The following is a 20168-nucleotide window of genomic DNA, read 5'->3' as shown; positions in this document are numbered from 1 at the left end:
AGGTTGTTGGTGGACATTTTCAAATATTTTCCTCATGGGTGAGTTTTGCTTTACCATTGACATTCACATTTTAAGATAAGTACTTGAACATCACATAACAGCTGAGTGTGTGTGTGTGTGAGTGTGTGTTGTGGAGTTTCTTTGAACTTTCTCCAAGCTGGGAAGTAAAGTAACACCTGTTTTTGTCCTGAGGCCTTCAGGAAGAACTGTAAAAAAGTCTTTCTCTTTTTGCAGATTGTCCTTGTGGTTTTTCATCCAGGACCTTGAGTAGAGCACACCAGAGCGGGTGTGGTTGGCGAGGAGGTCGGCTCTGTGGATTTAACCTCGCTGTCTGTATAAGAGTGTACGTGCGGCGCCTCTGAGGTTTGAGTGTCTTTCTCAGTCAGCAGGTGAGGGGGGATGTACCCAGACTGGGCCTTTGTCTGCTCCCTGTGATGGTGGTGCTGCTGCCCATTAGGGGATTTCGGTGGGCAGCGGCCCCTCTTGTCCTGCCCCCGGAAGCCCCTCAGTTTGGGGCTCCAGTGTTCCCGCCACTGGAGGGCCAGGGTGGAGCGGTCCGCCACCAGGCGACTCTCCTCAGGGCCCCAGCCCCGCTCGCCCTCCTCTGCACCAATCAGAAGGAAGGTCCGCCCAACGTGGAGGGCCGGGCAGCCACAGCTGAGGTCACGGTCGGGGACCCAGAGGGAGTGGGGGCCCCTGCGTACACGGGAGGTGGACCCCGTGCGGAAGACGGTTTGGACTGAGATGGAGAACTGCCACCAAGGACCTGAACGCTCCATCCCTCTCACCTGCACCTTCAGCACTGGGAAACACAGAGACGCAATATAAATTCAAGTTTTTTAAAAATTCTTTAATATTTACGATAAATATTTAGGTTTAGAGATTTGGTTTTATTCATCAGATTTACACCAGTCTTGGTTTTATTTAAAAGAAAAGTAATAAATTGTTTCAAAATGAATGCCGCTTTAATATGGATTTATGTTGACTCAGTCATGAAAAAAAGGGGGGAAAAAAGAGATATAGAGAGCATCATTTTTCTTTTTGGTCAAGGTTATAAATAAAAAACATGACACCAACCGTAGTCCTTCAGACAATAAGTCTCCAAGTTCATCCTGACTTTAACCAGAGAAGGCTGGCAGTATGAAACACACTCCTCCGCTATAACAGAGAGAGAGGCGGAGAGGGAGAGAGGGAGGGAGAATGCATCAAATGAGAGGGTATCATTTCATAGCAAGCATATCAGCACATGTCTTTCCCCCTAATTACAATATGGCTGCTTCTATTTGTCATCACAGTATCCTGTGACTAACAGATGACCCCGAGTGCAGCAGGTGGGACATTCCTCAAGTCGCCACTAGGAGGGAGTGGTTAGCTGCTGCGTGAAGGGTGAGAGCACGGGCTCCCAAAACGGTTTCAATTCAAGGTCCAGTGAGAAAAAAGATGTGTTGCTGTACACGAGGCGACATCAGCAGGATTAAAAGGATAGTTTAGAGGGTGAATTATTCTGTGATGGCAAATACATTATTTCCTATTTCCGATGAAAGTTGCTCTGAACATTTAAATCTAGCAGCAACATGATGATTTATAACGAGATTAAAAGAGATATATACATACATTTTTAAAGAAAAGGCAAATTCATGCAAAAAAATTGGACTAATAGAAAAATGGACAGCCAGAAGTACATCAATATATATATACTTAACATGCTTAACATTAGAGGTGGCTGATAAAATCATCTATCAAGGCATATGTCATTTCTTACAGTGATATCATACATTTTTTTTGTAATTTAAATAAGACATACTGTTACGTTAGCGAAAGCCCAAAGAACCAGCAAGCTTTCCCTTCATATAGCTCTCTTGTTTAAGATGGCGTTGGTTACATTAGCTTATCATGGATTGTAAATCAAATATCGTCATATGTAAAACAGTCCTGCTCATTTATTTGCTGTCTTATACTTCATTGCCTTTTTATTATAAAAATGTTTTTTAAAAAACGAAACAGCTAGAATGGTACTCTGTAGAGAGCATACCTCCGAAAAAAGGCATAATAATACCCTCAAGCCCAATCCAAAATCAAATTAAACATCAGGATCTATGCATTATTCCCTAAGAAATTAACGAAAATGTTCATAAACGTCCCATCTCACAATATTAAAGAAAGTGAGAAAAAAATGACTGGATCTGCCCTTTTATTTGAATCCGCACCAAAAGTTAATGGGGTTTATTCTAGGTCAAAACCCATCCTCCATCCAAGTTTTGTGGATTTCTGTTCAATAGTTTTTGTGTTATCCTGATTACAAACCAACAAACTAATGGAAATGGGCGAAAACACAACTTATATTAAATGCGAGCAGGTGGATTTTATAAATAACACCTCAAACTGTATTAAATGTATTAATTGATTTACCATTTCTACCTGTTAATCTACTCACCTATGCTGTACTGAGGCTGGTACACCGGGGTCGGAGCGACCTCTTGAATTCCTGCCGACATAAACACAGTTTCAGACAGGTGACGGGAACAGATGCACAGAGAAGCTCCAGCCCACCTTCATGAGCTGTCAGGTTGTTGCACACTGTGTGTGTTATGTGTGCTATGCTTGAATGCCTCTCGGTGCGTGAGGCATGTCTGCACAGAAGATAAGCAAGTGTCAAAAACGTGTGTGTGTGGTCCTTTTTTATGGGCTGGAAACACACTCTCTGACGCTCACTTGAACACAGACACAGACACAAACTTTACTTTTGGTAATTTAATGAGGTCGGACCATCACTTCTTGTATGGTTTTGTTTCAAACACTGAACAGAGACTAATAAAGTTTGCTTGACTGCATGTCCATGAACTTGTAGATGGAAAATGAACAACCTGCTGGTCTGTACATACATTATCCAGGCCTCTTGTAAAAGTGTGTGCGTGTGACAGTGCTGCCATATTTTACCACTCCGTCCCCCCGTCCATGTCCTGTCCTCTCTGACACAACTGGGCCAGTGACACCCTACACCCCCACCCAGCTGACTGTCCCCCACTTTTAAAACACTGGAAGGTGCTCTGTGTGTTTGTGTATATTCACATTAAGATATAAAACAACGAAGATTAGGGCGCAGGGTTGGGTACCATTTAAAAATTGTCAGGTACTATTGCCTTTACGACACCTGAATCTCTTTATATTAAGACAGTACATTTCATAAAGAAAGCCAAACTTACAGGCTAAACACAAGTACATGAAACATACAATATAAAAAGGGAAAAAATATGATTTAAACAAAGAAATACCTGATCAATAAATAAGTAAACAAGACAACATGACCACAAATATCTGACCATCACCTTCATGATACTGAGTTAGTGCATTGTGACTTTGGATAATCTTGACGGTGAAGAAAGAAAATGAAGCATCTACCAGCAAAATGTGCTTTTTTTGTCCATTATAACTAGTTTAACTTTATAAATTTACCTTCCACAGTTCGTTTTTTCCCCCATAGTTTGTTTTGTTTAAATAGGACTGCTTTTATCAGGTGTCTGTCCTTCTACTACTGACATTTAGGCTATATAGAAGCAAATGTAATAAATTATAATTTGTCAAAATATGTAATTTAAAGGTAGCTGACCAGCATGAATTCCACTTGAACCAGAGCTAAGATGACAGATAAAGGTAAGCTAATGTCTTTAAGCACAAGCTAGCTTTCCCGTTTAGCTGCAATAAATGTAATGTATTTAATTTATCAAAATATGTGATATATACAGTAACTTTGCTAAAGCCTATAGCACCAGCAAACTCTCTCTTCACATGGCTCTCTTGCTTTAACTAATGTTATGTTAGCAGGAGCTTAGCTTAGCTTAGCTTTACTATAACAATCTGTCAATTGTTTACTAAGGAATGCTACTGAAATTTCAATAACTCGGTAGCAAGTAAATTTAGTTTTGCTTTAGTTAAGGAGTGCCCTTACTATCCCGCCAGCTAGCTTTCCCTTCGTATAGCCTAGCTCTGTTGCTTTAGCTAACATTAGTTATGTCGGTGTAACGGGAGTTCAGCTGTAGTTCTTCTCCATCGTGATTGGATTTAGCTACAGCCTCCTTTTATTACAACAAACATCTTGGTAATTCAGTTAATCAAAATTACATACCGTTTACTTACTGAAATTTCAATAGCCAATTAGCAAGTACATTTATTTTTAGCTTTAGCTAAGGCTAGCCCTGGGTATCTGACCGTGATTACTATACGTTTTGCCTTTGTAGGGGAGGACGGCAGAAACACAACCTTAATTCTGTGGACTTCCTGTGCTGCCCAAGGTGTGGATAAAAAGGTTCACTAGAAGCTAACTTTAAGTTTAGCCTGGCTGCTGCGTGCCTTTTGGTCTGTCTGATGAGACGAGGTGTTAGAGGTGGTGGTGGGGGTAAGAGATGCTATAGATAGCCTGAGATGGTCTGGCAGTAAAAACAAACAAGGTTTTCTTTCACTCACTCCTTTCACTGGGAGAGTTATGGGTCTGGGCCCTGTGATGGGGAGCCTTTTGAGCTGCACAACAGGTGTGAAGCTCGCCGCCGCTGGCTCCCTATGTCACCTGATTGGGGCTTACACCGCGCCAGTGCCTGTGTAGTTGTCGGCACTCGTGCGATTAGCCGGGGATGTGCACGTGGATTAGCACTCATGGCCGAGGTTCGGTGCTGGCCAGGCGCAGAGATACGAGTAGCAACAATCTACTTGATCTGACGCTGATCCCAGATCATCTGGAGATGAGGTTTCCCTGTCCCTGTGAGCTCATGTTAACGCTGCTATGGACACCGTCTCCAGGGATGATGAAAAGGGGACACGCTGGGAGATTGGGCCAAATTAGTCTGGATGGCAGCGGCCCCTTTTATATTGAGCTGCTACTTAATAAAGGCTTAGAGAGCTTGATAGGCGGTTTAATCAATTTAGGTCAAAAGCAAATCGAGTTGAAGGAGAAATCAAAAAGGTCACTTTATCATGACTGACAACAAACTATTAAGTCTGTGATTTATTTCAGTCGGCTGGCATTGAATGAAGAATGAAGAAAATTACTCATAATATAAAAACTTGCGTAACGACCCATATTTTCTGAACCGATGACCCCTTCAAGGCAAGTTTAGGCAACTCAAACTTCTTGGATAAGAGTCAGATGCCATGCGGTTTGCCAGGAAAAACAGAATTCAGGACTCCTCTCCAAACTTTTTTCTCTTATCCCAGCATTAACACATCAGGCGACGTCTGCCTTTGCTCCTCGTAGGATGGGTAATTAGTTTCTGACATTTTTCCAGATTCTTAATAGGCATAAATACTGCTAGTTGACTTACGTATGCAGGGCCGGATCGGGGACCTGCCCTGTTTGTATCCCGGGGCACAGCGGTTACACCTGAGGCCTGTCACACCTTCTCGACACAGACACTGACCTGATGTCTGGTTACACCAGCGACCCACCGCTCCCAGTGGATGGCACTGACACGCTGAGAAAAGAGAATGAGAGGATTAGAGAGGTGATACTGATGTCTCATTTCTCAAAGGTTTTCCAGCCTCTCAGTGGCAGCAAAACAAGCTGACAATTTAACAGACATGTTATAAGCGTACAAAGTTAATGTGGTGACATGCTGGCATACAGATGCGTAATTTCACACCAGCTGACATGGAGCAAAATTAGCTTTTGAAGTCCTGTCTCTCTCCATCTGACACATCTAATTTTGACCCTCCTTTTATCTCTGCTTTGGTCTTCAGCAACTACTAAAGGAAAAATCTGGCTCTTTAGTTGCTAGATGCTTCAATTTCTGCATTTACACCCCAAGTACTGAGAACTTTTAGTCCCAGGAACTCATTTTCAAGGAGCTCAAACTTCTTTCAGCCCGTTTTTCTGAAGACCAACAAAGATTAAGGCAAATTAGACAATTAATGTGAAAAAGCGATGGCTGTTTTTACACATTTTTTTTGGAACTATACAATACTTATGATACCATATAAAGTGACGGACAGGCATCATTGTTTTTATTTTGCAAAACAGCTGCCTTCTGGCACAATAAAAAGAAATATAAGTGTGAACAAAAACAGTGAAGTTGCAGGCTGTAAAACCAAAACAATCAGCTGAAAGACCCTAAAATGCTCAGCAGAGCGCAGAACTGGAAAAAGTAGTCTTGTTGTTGGTTCAGAAATCCAGTGATGTCGCAGAAGACTGTTGTACTGAGCAGCTTCCACATGTGAATATGTTTCATTTGTAGGAATATAAAGCATATTTGGTTGTTGTAAACACAAGGAAGCAAGTTTTTTAAGATATATCAAGCAAAAACAAGTCAAACTCCCTGGCTAAACTGCTCGAAGGACAGACAGGATGATAGACGGGATTAAGAAGACCATTCATCAGTAACAGCACCCAGGTTTAATCCTGCTTGACAGCATCCGAGTGTCCTTGAGCAAAGACGGACGACCTCCACTAACACCATAAAAGCTATTTTGTAGCTGTCTTGTTGGGTAAACAAAGACAAATTCCTCCGTAGAGCAATCAACTGAATGTCACATGGAGGACAACGCTAATATTGTAACACATCAAAATTTGCGATGTCCCTGGTGCTTTGAGCCCATCAGTAGATGGTTCCTGTATCCAAAATAATTTATTTTCTGCTTCTTCCCCCTTATTGTTGGCTGATGTGAATCTGTATAATGATTACTGCCTGGATTTGCCTTGGTTTACATTACAAAGCTTTTTATTTACCACTGCTATCACAGGATAAGACCGGATGAGAGAAGACAGATAGGGAGAGGAAGCCACACTTCAGCAGCTCTGTTCACACTCGAATAATGTTTGGACAAATCTTAACAATGAGTCCAAACAACCTGACTGGAGAAAATGAATTATGGGCCACTGAAGGGTAACTCTGTGAAATATAGCATCAATAAATTAAAGCTGAGATGTGAGACTGTGTGGTGGAAGAAATGAATTTGCAGTTCGCTTTTGTTTCATGCATAAAAAGTGATAAAATATAGGGTCGTTTAATCATAGCTCATGTTTCTTCATCCCTCAGGGGGAGCGCATTAACTCTGGATATATTAGACCTGTGGTGGAGCTTCCACACGAGCATGCCAGAGTGTCACAGTCACTTAGGACATGTGACCAGTCAAAGGTCAGGGGTCGCGGCAGATGCCAACCGGCGGTAACGATGAGGATGCAGGTGGCAGCTCAGTGGGGTTTCTGAGGGTTTTTTGTGTGCGTATCGCTAACAGGAATAGCTGCCCTCTCTCACAATGTAACCACCCCATAAACACTTCTGTACGCTGGGACAGAGACAGAGTGCAAACGCTGTCTCTCACACTGTGATTTGCTTTTCATCTTCCAGGAATGCACAGTTAGTTATGAAAGTTACATGACATTTAACCATGTATATGCACCTGAACCCTCTCCCACACACACACACACGTAGAAACTGACGTTGGCAGGCCTTGCGGTGGTTCAGCAGCTTGCTGTGGTCGCGGGTGTATCCGTTCTGGCAGTACTGGCAGTGGCGTCCGGCCGTGTTGTGGCGACATTTCTGACACACGCCTCCGCTATGCCGGCCCGACTGCTGGAACACCTCCATGCTGAAGCGGCACTTGTTTGAGTGGCCGTTACACTCACAGGCTGGGAGACAAAGAAATAAATACCAGTGATTTAAATGTTCATCACAAGATCTCACATCCAAAGGTTTGAATTAATTAACTTTTAGTTTTTTTGCCATTAGTTTACAACACAGATAATTTCCATTAGATCTGGCAATACAAGTAATTTAGGGCTGATAAACTCATAATCCTGGTTATAAAAATGAATATAGTAAAGTGTTAAACAGCTGTATATTCCAACAATAATCTCTCCTCTAGTCTCTCCTCCTCCTGCTCATGCAGTAAAAGAGAAGATACATTTTCTGGTATCCCTGATCCCTTTATCCAATCAAGACAGAGAACTCCATAAGAAGGCGGTCCTAGAGAGGAGGGACGGGATTGCTAACTGCAAAATGGACAGGAAGTTAGCTAAAACGATTACAACACTTACAGCAGCTATAACCATGTAACCACTGCCTCTAAAAAAAGTTGAAAGAACAATGAGCCGTTCTTTGGGACGACTCTTCAGAAGGATCTGAACTATATCTGGCTCCCTTCAAAGAGCCATAATTCACATCTCTGAGAGGAATACATATGTAGGCTTTATTGGAGAGCTGACAGCAGAAATATGACAGGAGGAAATGAGGTGAGAGAGAAATGGGGATTTGACATGCAACTTCTCTCTGGCCAAACTTCGACCAAGGGATATTGCGCTTCATGTTTGGGGCTTTAGGGAACGAGGGCACCCGATTTCTGTTTATTAAGAGAGGAACAGATGTAAACAACATGTAAATAAAATGGCCCACTCTAACTCTGGTACAAAGGAGGGCATGATGTCACTGCATCGTTATTACTAATGCAACGCAGACACCACCGGTTACACATTAAAATAGCATGTACATATTATCGCTCCATATTCACATTCATCAAGTATCAAGCAAAATGTGAAAAGTGTGCTTGTCAAAGCTGAAAAAGTTTTAGCTTTGCTTATACTGGATCATCAAGAAAACTTTTAATTTAAAAGCACATACACACAAAGATTGGTGTAATTATCAAGAGGAAGTCTGAGAAAGTAACCCTGATGATTTCATCTCGACCTGGACTCAGAGACTGTTTAGATTTATTACAGAAAGCCTATTACGAAATGTCAGCGTGGACAGACATGGGTGTTTAACGCTCAGGGAGGGTGTACTGAAAGACACTACCCAGTTGCATTATGGGAAGTGTTACTAGATCAGTCTGTCCCACAGCTTTACACAATGCTATATAAACCAGTTGTGTGTGTGTGTGTGTGTGTGTGGCAAATAACATAAAATAACATAACATTTTGTACAATATTTTCGTTCAGCAACAGGATGGAGGACTCACCAATACAGGGGTTTGGGTGTGTGGGTGTAGCTCGATGCCACGGTCTGTCACAGTAGAAGTCCTCGCACACGTCACAGTCTGGCCCGGCCGTGTGATGCTCACACACGCACACTGCTCGGCCTGTGTCGTCACGGCGACACCTAGAGGCATGTCCGTTGCACTTACACCTGCCGCCGACTTGCAGGTCCGAGAGGGCCAGAGGAGCTTGGACAGAAGAGGTAAAAGCAGCGGGTGGGGGCACCTGCAGGCTCCTTGAGCTTTGTTTGGTGTTGTGATTATTGTTCCTCCTCTTCCTCAGCTCCCGCCCCTTGTTGCTCCTGCTCCGCCCCTCAACTGTCCAGTTACAGCCTCCGTTGGGGCAAGGCAGCCAATGATTGTTTTCCTTCTTGCGACCACGGCCTCTGCCTCTCCCACCTTTTTTTGATGAGGCGAGTGAGTCTGTGCTAAAGCTAACATCCCTCTCCTTGCTGGTCACATTGTGCCCATCTTCGTCTTGTCTTGACGATTTATAATGACCCCTCCTTCCATGTTTGTCCACTTTCTCCCCTCTGTTCGCCCCCCTTATCTCTGAGTTTTTTGTATCCCTGTCAAAAAATACCAGTGTATTATCTGTGTTTAGCTTCTCGACTTGTTCTCCAGTGCGCCCCTTGGAGCCTGGTCTTGACCTCAGAAGCCCAGTCCCTCCGTCATGTTCTGCACCTTCACGCCATCGTGTGTCTTCCTTCTTATCATAGTTGCTCACCTTGGCGTCTTTGGACACCTTGTGGAAGACCACACGGATGTCTGTGGCTGTCACCCAGTCCTGGAGGGTGTGGCTGTGGTCAAAATCAGGAGAGGAAGGCCGTCCGTCCAGGGTGGAGAAGGCCAGCACCATGCCCCCCCGCTGCTTTTGCAGGGGGCGAGGATCTGAGCAGAGGGGCTCTGTCTCTTGTTGCCTTGTCTGGGCCACCGTCTGAGAGGGCAGCCCGAAGTTCCCAAGGCAGTCACTTGAGTAGTGCTGCATCGGCCTCCAGGTGCGCCCAAAGTCCATCGACTTGAGGATGGAGATGGAGATTGGGTCCGATGGCTCCCCCTGCTGGCAGAACTGCAAACTGATATAGGTGATCTCAAAACGGCGGCCAAGAGGCAGCGTGAAGACCCATTCTCCAGTGTCAGAACCTCTGTGAGCCATCCAGCAGGTCACGTTGTGGGGGTTGTGGAGGTCCGTCAAGGTGGTGATGTTGCTGTCATAGTCAGACCCTTGCAGTGAGTGGCTAGCATTGACTGGGATGCCATAGGCGGCGTTGATGAACTCCGACAGGCAGTGTCGCGGGCGGCCGTCCAGGTGGTAGCAGGGGTCGTGAGGCGAAGTCCAGCTCAATGGGGCGTGGGAGAGGGAAGAGGAGATGAGGGATGGAGGAAGGAAAAGGAGAAGTAGAAGGAAAAAAGGGAAGAGAGAGGGGGAAGGGGGAGGGGAAAAGGGTAGGAACATCATGTCATCCAGCCTGTGGAAGGAAAAAAGATGATTTTTAAGAGAAAGCCATGGGAGTTAGATCATAAAACAAAAAAAACAAAGTGATTGATTTATAAGACTTGCATTTCAAACCAACAAAGGAAATCTAAGATAGACCACCTGTGCCTTTATTGAAAACACACGATACCAGCTCGCTGCATCGCTTCATCTGCACCTTATTGCCTTTTGGTAGATGCCAGTAAAGATCTCATCTTGTAAAAATGTAATCTCCAATCTGCACAGTTGTGTCAGCCACCGGTTTGAACCTGTGACCTTGACAGCCCTTAAGCACATATTCGTCTTAAAACTCCCCTCAACCCCGAAAAGAGAACGATGAACACGGGTGAAGAAGGGCGCGCACCCAGCGGGTCTGTCTGAAATGACAAAAAACATGCCCGACAGCTGGGGCTAAACCCTGAGCTGGACCACATCCATCACGTTTATGGCTCTCTCCTTTTCAAATCACTTTACCGTCGGTCAGCGCTGTAGCCGAGCGACGTGCCTGAGCTTGAGCGGTGTGAAGAGTTCCTGAGCAGAGGAGAGGGTATGAGAAAAAAGAACCGAGGGGAGGGAAGGAGAGGAGTTGGAGATTAGTCTTGAGGATGGTAGGAAGTGATTTATAGATCGAAATGTGTGTTCGGCTTGAGCCCCTACATGGATACTTCCGTGCTAAAGACAAACACAGACTTGTGTACGTCTGCAGCACGAACAAATCCCTTCCCGTCTGTTACAACTGGTGATGAGTGAAATTTATTCGTCTGTCAAGATTTGATACCCAAGAGCGTTAATTCTGGCATGTGGACAAAACGAACAATGCGTGTACTCTCTCTGGAACCTGTGATTTATTGTTTTTAGGCCAGAAGCACATTCTCAACATGCACTTCTTTTTCGACTTTTTTTGCTAAGAACCATTTTGCACTTTTACTTTTGGGTCACTCTTGTTTCTTCCCTTCCCAAGTCAACTGTCATTTTCTCATCAATAACTACCTTCCTTCCACATTTTCAAACGACTTTCCCCTTGCTCTTCCGTCTCCCTGCCCATCTATCACCTGCCCCCTTCATTCTGTTCTGGGAATATTCTTAACTGCTGCAAGATTGATGATGTCCTAACAAGCGTTTGACACTGACAGCGAAGTCAGCAGGGCTGCATAAACCAAACCCATAGGAGAGGACGGGCTGAGAGCCTCTCCGGCCTCGTCATCCCGCTCAATTAGCCAACGACCGAAATATGAGGCTTCCCTCAGGGACCACACAGCTCTGAGGGGCCTTGCGAGGAGGCCGTGGCACTCCCTCGGCTGCCTTAGTCAAACTGCTCCTAAAGCAACGACGCTAGAAAGTGGATCGACCAAACCTGTTGGGGACAAAAGCCAAGATAAGGCATATCAGGCGACCCTGTTTTGTGGCGTTGCTACAGGAAACGCTCCAAGCAAAGGGTGTAGTGACGAGCGGTCTGACTCTGACCCCGGTGCCACCGAGCCACATTCCTGGGGTCCAGAATGCCTCGGTTGGTCATTCCTGACGTGTCGAGACATGCCCCACGGGAACCTGAACGCACTGATAAAAGCAGGACTTATAGTTGATCGGGTGATTAATTAGGTTTCTTGTTTCATACGGTGTCGAAGAAGAGATTATGAGCAGGGTAAAGGTTATTAGAGGATTCAGGGAAGTGCTGGAAGAATTCACTCTGGATGAGGAATGACGACAGCGTAGGCGGGTGGGGGTTCAGGGTTGGGACGAGTGAAACCCACGAGGCTGGAAGAGAAAGAGGGCGGTTGTTTAACATTCCCCTGACATGCACTTGCTCTTGTCTTTGTCACATTACATGACTAATTAAACATCGGCCCATTACAACCGCTTTGATAAATGGATGCTCATCTGAGAGAGGCCCCTGAGGTTTTTAACGCGCCCCTCCAGGCCAAATCCAGACTCTCTCTTGTTCCGAAACCAGATCATCTGTCTGGCACCGCCACCGTAACCAACCGGATACGGTTTCAACGGGTTTTTCTCTGCTGCTTTCCATAAATTCACACAGCCGAGGTGTCGGGAGAACATGTTGAAGACGAGCGACATTTGTAAAAAGCTGCTTGATGAGAAGAAAATGAATTCTTTTGTTGACTACGAATAGCACACTTCCTTTTTCTTTCTCCCCAGTGAACCTCAAGTGGAGGTCTAAATGACAAAAAAACTTAAAACAACAAATTCGCCTCAATTTTTGTTTGAGTGAAAAGGTTTTGAAATGACTTGGCAGCAATCTCTGCCTTTCAAAAAGCTTATACAGCCAAATAGTGGTAAGATGAGATCAACATCTCCGGCGGGTGATCTTTAGAAGCAGCTATGCTTGGCTGGCAAGGGGCTGGAAAAATACTTGCTGACAACCTGGGGGCATGTTTACAGCATAGTCGAACAGAGGAGAGCGAGGAGGCCGACGCTCGTGTTCGTGCTCTGCAGTCCCTATTTATTTTCCTCGTGTAATTCTCCCTCTATTCTTCATCGTGCTGATATGTGTCCTGGGGAACTTGAGGAAGCCAAAAATATTATAGTCAGGAAGGGACAAATGCACTGTTTTATGGATTTGGAAAGGGCTAAACTAACAAGTATTCACCTCCTCGTGGATGCTTACATCTTTTATTGTCTTTTAACATTAAATCAGACACAAAAATATCAAAGTAAAATCATATCTGAAGAACATAATCTAAGTTAATTAAAAATATAAAACACAAAATACTTTGTCGTACAGATATTAAACCCCGTTGTAGACAGTATTATACTACTTTTGCATCTTTATTATTTGCATGTGTTTGTATTATGTTTGCCCCATGGACCTCTGCGTCTATTTGTGTTTTGATAATTGATGTTTTTTTTTAATTATTATTTCTACTTCTATATGTCATTTTTGTTTATACTGCTTATCTTTTGCTGTCTTTCTATTACCTATGTACTCTTCTCTGTCTAAGCTCTGTGAGTTACCAGCTATGCTCCTCCAAGTGGTTGCTTTTTAATGTTCTTAGGGTTTTGACAGATGGAATAACTTGCAAGACACATTAGACACTTTATATCCACTGTTAAATTTAAGGGCATTATTAGGAATGTGGGGAAGGAGGCATGTTGTTGTTTTTCTTGAGAGGCCACTATGTTTGAATACCTGTTCTCCTGTTTTATTGTGGATTTTTGTGTATCATTTTTTATATGTTGCATTTTATTATGCTGTAATTTTGTAAAGCTGCTACCTTGGTCTGGTTTCGCTTGTTAAAGAGATCTTGATCTCAATCTGACCTTCTGGTAAAATAAAGGTGAAATAAAAAAATGATTTAAATAAATATTGGCTGTTGCAAAGCAAAAACTCGATGAGGAAAGTGGAGCATAAAAGTAATTAAGAGTAAAATATGATCTCCAAAGAGAAGCAACCTATGAATTTGACCTCTACCAAGGAGGTTATGTTTTTGCCCATGTTCATTTGTTGGTTTGTAATCAGAATTACACAAAAACTACTGAACCCATTTCCACAAAACTTGGATGGATGATGGGTCTCAGCCCAGAATAGACCCAATTAACTTTGAGTGTGGATACAGACAATTTCATTAATTTCCAAGGGAATAATTCATGAATCTTGACAAAAAAAATCAAGTGTATTTAGGTGGCTGGTATCTATGAGTGAGTACAAAAGGGGACTGTTGGGCCTTGGCGGAGGTATGCGCTTTACTGAGTGCCATTCTAGTTTATGTATGTTCTAACTAATAAACTAATTGAGAGTAAAATATGATCACCAAAGAGAAGCAACATGCAAATTTAGCATTTTGACCTACAAAGTATAAATTTTCACTTCCACCAAGGAGGTTATTTTTTGCCTGTGTTCGTTTGTGTGCTTGTTGGTTTGTTTGTAATCAGAAATACACAAAAAATATTGAACAGATTTCCATGAAATTTTTATGGAAGATGGGTCTCGACCCAGAATGGACCCCATTAACATCTGGTGCAGATCTGGATAAAGAGATGGATCCAGGAATTGTTTCCTCACTTTCTTTAACATTGTGAGACAGAGAGAGAGAGAGAGACATTTTTGTTACTTTCTTAGGGAATAAGACTTGAAACTTCTGGACCATATCTTGATCAATAGTTTGGCGTTTGTTCCACTTTAGCAAACTCTTTTATTGTGATTCAGCAGCATACAAAAGTTTTAAAGGGGTTCTGTGGAACTTCTGTGTTGTGCTGGAAGCCGGTTGTTAGTTTATGTTAGCGGACTCCATTTCTCAACTAACGTTAGATCGTGTTGCTCTCTGTTAGCGGACTTGAAAGAGGCACTTGAGAACGTGCATAAAGTCACATCCTTTAGACTGTTGCATAAAATCCGACCCGAGATATTTACAAAGACATCCACAGTCCAGCAGCGTTAAACAACATAAACTAATCATCAACAGTCTTCTGTAGGTGACCGAGAGGGACGGAGAAGGTCTCATTTTTCACGTCACGTTGCAACCCGCTCACATATGGCCAATAAAAAAGTGATTGATACATGTAAATTTCTACTAATTTTACAAAGAGCCCCTTTAGGTTGTGGAAATAAAGCTTAGACAAGTCTGGTGTGTGTGGTATTCTCTCCTGCTACCTGTTAACTCTCTTTGGCCTGTTCACACTTTAGAGCTGCGGGCCTGTCTGGGTCTGGAGCTGTTCTGGTGAGCAGATGAGCTGGATTTGGCCCGTCTCACACATTTTAACATTCCTCGTCATGGGCAGGAGCTCCGGCCGGCCAAGACGGAGGCAAATATGTTAAATTCAAATTGCTTTGCTACTTGGTAATGAGTTTCAAACGGCTAAACTGTGGTTTCCACAAATGAAGACGGTTTCGTATCAGGTTGATGGGCGCCGGGGAGATTTCCGAGGACTCTGCTCGAAGACACGGAGTCTTTAAATAAATATGATCAATGATATAAGCTCTCTCTTTACATGTTTGAAGCTGGACCAAGGCACCTGTTGGCGCATGTTACCACACTGACACCTTTGTTAATTTGCAATTGTCCTCAGCTGGTCAGAAATACAACACTGGGTGAGAAGAGCGAGTATGCGGCCTGTATTCTCAAACGGCATTCCTGCCTGCACAGTCGAAGCCCATGTGTGTGTTATTCCACACGGAGCAGATTCCACGAGTTCTGTTTTAGGTGTAATAATCTAATTTTAGTGGGGCAGCCCGGGAGGTGGAAGCAACAGACAGCACAAAATGGATTATCACTGCTTGTATCTTTAGCTAAAGGCCTCTGTCCTTCACGTTTGCACCTCCAACAAACTGCCAATCCGATGCATGTGCAAGGGGAGGGTGTGGGGGCCCACAGGGTCCGACTGCACCTCCACAGACACATGGAGGGTGTCTCTGCCTCTGCGTTGACTTCATTTTTTGAATAAAAAAACACATGTTACACACTTGATATTTAAAGGCGAGTTTCCTGTCAATTCTCTCCCCCCCACCACTCCCCTCTTTACAGCCTCATACAAGTTGGCAGGACGCTCTCCAACAGCTCAGGCTTCACATGTTGATATTGAAAAACAGATGGAAATGAAATCATCGTGATTCCACGTTGCAGACACGCCAAAGTCAACCTCGGGCATGATGGGAGTGAGCGGCGGCCTCTGGTTTGTAATTGCGTGTTAATTAAATCCACACAATGTAACAGAGGAGGTTCAGAGAGAAAACAAAAAACACTCCGGCACAAGAACAAATAAAAAGCAGACATTATTTTTGTTGGCTGACTTGTTATTAAAATTGGTGATCAGATTATATAAAATAAATAAAAACACACTGAGGGCCCCTGCATGACTGAGAAGTGTATGTCTATTAAAGTAAATACGGTATATTTTCTCATGCTGCAGAGGGACTTTATTCAAACTAATTAACCACAGACGGACTTTACAGGAAAACAGCTCGCGGTCACACGCAGGTTTGCGGGCGTTGCGTTTAATGACCCTTAGAATAATGACTCACATGCCTCGGTTCATTAAACACAAATGTTTGTCATATTTAGTCTGATTACTTTGGCAAGAGCTGAGAGTGAAGCCCCGGAGCTTAATTAGCTCCATTCTGCAGAGTTAATTGCTCTTGTTAGGCCGAAACTGACTGAAGTCAATTAGAGAGGAACAAAAATATTTACAGTGTTGGACTATCACAGTTTGATCAAATAACATGATTCAGATTTTTTTTTTTTTACAATCTTGATAATTTGTCTGGTATGTGTTTGAGATTAAGGACATTTTTTTCCCCAATTAATCAAAATAAAATCATGTTATTGTGGTGGTATGTTGGTGTTTTATGTTTTTATATGTCATTTAATCCGCCACAGAGGGACAAAATGATAGAAATCTAACATATCTCGCGTTCAATTGCTTACAATTATATCACAATAAATGTGGGATCTTCCAGCGGCAACATGCAGGAACATTTAGTGTTTAAAAAAATATCAATTTTAAGGAGTTTTAATGACATTCAGTCCTAGTTTTTCAAAGTAAAAGCTCGACTTCTAGATGTACGCTTACATGAATTGTAGGGATAAAATTAATTTTTAAAAGAGAGCCAAATTAAGACTGAAACCAACTCTGATAGATTTCTGCTCTAAAATCGGTCAAATGGAGTCAAATAAACACAAAAACAAAATGCCTAAGTTTAAAAAATACGTAATAAAAAATCAAAGTAAATAAAGTCTGATTCATGCGCATCGGCTGAATTTCTAAAGAGAAGTTGAGCAGCGATGTCGGACGAAATATCAGACTATACTTAATTTATTCTGTAAATCACAAGACAATTTAGACAAGTTAACACAACATGGTGACAGATGCTCCTCTGGGGCAATTTTTACAAATAAATGTCTGTGGATTTCTACAGTGACAGACATGAGATCACACTCTCTTTACGCGCCGCTGCAGCCGATATAAAAACCCTCACCAACACAATGAAGAAACCGCAGAGCCTCAGCCAGCGCACATTTTGAAAAGATTAAGAGATCAATCCTCACCATGTGCCTCCCGGTGATTCTCCCTCTCCTGACGTCCCTCCCGATCATGAAGAGGAGCGCAGCAAGTGTCCGCACATCCGACAGACGAACCTACTGTACCGAGAGGGGGCAACACAGCGGCACTACAGCGGGAGGAGGAGGAGGAGGAGGAGGAAGATAAATTAACGGGATCAGCTGGGAGGTGCGTCTCTCTCCCCTTTATAGTGAGTGAAGTGAGCCAAGAAGCGCCTCCACCTCCAGAGGAGGCACATCCTGCCTGACGCACAAGTCAGAGCAGATCACACATGGCGAAACGTATCCGTCAAAGTTTTTGCTGATTTTAAGTTTCAGATGTTTTCTTTTCTGTATTCTAATGTTGATATATCATCCTTACAGGTCCTGTATTTCTAATTGATATTTCTGAATATATATCAATGAAAAAGTTATTTATCTAAAGTCTGATGCACCAATCAGATATTTGCTTTTAATTGTAAAAGTGAGTTGTGAGTTGAAAAGTATAAACATGTTCACTCAAGCATCATAATTAAATACAAATTTGAGGTACTTGCCATTTTATACCACTTCACACTTTTTACTCAACTGCATTTTCACTTATATCATATTAGGATTTTAAAACCAAGACAAACTTTACAAAAGGGCCCATTTTTCTTCACTGAGAACTTTTTGATACTGTCAGCACATTTTGCTGCCAATACTTGACTTGACTAATGTATGACGAGTATTTTAATATTGTTATGTTGCTATTTCTATTTAAGTTAAAGAATCTGGCAGGCGTGGAAGTGACTAATTACAACTGCTCAAATTACTGTAATTAAGTCACTTTTGGGTGTAGGCCTACTTGTATTTAATTTTTCTAAGTGTGTAATTTTCCTTTCACCTAAGTATGCAGTACACAATGTAATCAACTTAGTTCCTTTAAAAACATAATTAAGTACAATTTGAATTCATGTCTAAACCTTCTATCTGCCTTTTCGTAGCCAATAAGGCAACCTGATCACTAATGAGTGAATAAAAAGCCTGAGGTACGACTGCAGCAGGTCGAGGTTTGGAGAGTTTAAAAGTCACTAATAGAGTAGTTTTTGAGAAGAAGATTGTACTTTTACTTAAGTCTTATGTTAATTCCAGTAGTTTTACTTGTGATTGAGTAATATTTCAATAATGTAACTGTACTTGAGTACAGATTTTCTGTTTTCTTTCCACCACTGGAATCTGGATACTTCCTTCCACCCACAGTGAAGTCCAGCTCCATTAAACTACTCAACAAGATACAAGATATAACTACCGTCAACACAGCCACATACACCATTAAACTGCTGCTTTTTTTATAATAGATTATTACTGTTACAACCAGTAATAATTGACTATTTTCCATTTTTACTACTTTTTCTCTTGATGCTTTATACATCGATACATTTTGATTAATCTTGATAATATTTCTGTACTATCTAGAACAGTTATTACAATATATGTATCTAAAGCCCCTGTAAATGTCATTTCAAATCATAAATATTTGTCTTCAGCCTTAAAAATTATACAAATTAAAGGGCAATTCCACCAATTTTATGTTTTGAAAGTGTGTTTACAGGTCTTGGGGAGTATTGCACATGTGCAAAAAGTAGTGTAAAGCCTTTTGTGGCTCCAGAGGAAGCTGCATGTAATCTGAACATAAGACTTTATACTTTTTTCACATGTGCGGTAGGACTTCCCAAGGTTGCAAACACACTTTAATGTGTAAAATTGGTGGAGTTACCCTTTAAGCAACAATCAAAGCCAGTGTTTGGAAAACATCTGTATTAATCATTCAGTGAGAGTTTAACTGTAGATGCTTAATCAGGACTGTGTTCAACGACGCCACAACATTTTGAAATTCAAATGTTGCTAAATCCTGATTGGCGCATTGAAATATGACATCAGCTTGTTCCAACAGAGACACACCCATTCAAAATCAGTGAAAAGAGGACGGACAGATGCACAAAAATAAAAATGTCTCAGCGTAAAAGACTAAAAAACTGTTCTTACTTTGGCAGAAAATCTTGTGTTCTTGTAGGATCCTGCAGCTCAGATTAACAAGCTAACTGAAGTAATAGATTTTCAAGGCCTTTAAGTGGGGGATCTGTTTTCCACCACTGGTAAGACATTACTCCTGAGTGTCATAATTTATCTGAAAATAGACCATTTTACTGTATTTGTTGTTACAAGCTCAGGAGAAAACAGTAAATCAGAACGTCAACACACTTGAGGGGAAAAAGTTCCTGAAACAGGTTGATCTGCTTTAGAGACAAGTGGAATTCATTCAACTTTCCAGGCAGTTTTTCCCTCTTTAAAACAAAACCGTCATTTTAAGACTCAATTAAACATTTCATGGCTTGTTAAGGACATTTTTTTTTTTTTTGCACTGTGCAGATCCTCCACCTCCAGGTTTATTACCACAGGCCAACAAATTGAGGACACAGAGGGAAGCTGGTTTATCTGGTCTTGTCCAGGCAAAGATCCCACTCTCCAGTTTGCTCCAATTATCCCTCGGTGGAATAGGAAAAATGGTTGAAGCTAATTGGCTGGAGTGGATCGTTCTCAGATGTGAACCAAAACTGATACAGATGGAAATATAAGAAAGAGATTCGAGGGTGGAGGGAGGGAAGACGCTTGATTGGAGAGGAGGAAACTTTCCCAGAGAAAGCCATAAAACTGATTGATGACTTCCCTCGAGGAATGTTTCCCCAGGTGTGCTTTGTGTGTGTGTG

At 42.4% G+C, this 20168-nt stretch overlaps 1 protein-coding gene across 1 annotated transcript; it reads right to left on the bottom strand.

Moving 5' to 3' along the window:
- Positions 1–251: 251 nt before the first annotated feature.
- On the bottom strand, positions 252–10417 carry ntn5 (netrin 5). Its single transcript, XM_073474640.1, has 6 exons — positions 8941–10417; positions 7427–7615; positions 5313–5462; positions 2435–2485; positions 1078–1158; positions 252–802 (listed from the first exon to the last, which is right to left on the bottom strand). The coding sequence occupies exons 1-6, from the start codon at positions 10412–10414 to the stop codon at positions 252–254; spliced, it is 2496 nt and encodes an 831-aa protein (XP_073330741.1). The 5' UTR covers positions 10415–10417.
- Positions 10418–20168: the final 9751 nt, after the last annotated feature.

The sequence above is a fragment of the Pagrus major genome, chromosome 10 (assembly GCF_040436345.1).
Source record: "Pagrus major chromosome 10, Pma_NU_1.0".
In the NCBI taxonomy this organism is placed as follows: domain Eukaryota; kingdom Metazoa; phylum Chordata; class Actinopteri; order Spariformes; family Sparidae; genus Pagrus; species Pagrus major.
Note: the sequence above shows the minus strand (reverse complement) of the source record. Positions and strands in the feature narration are given on the sequence as shown.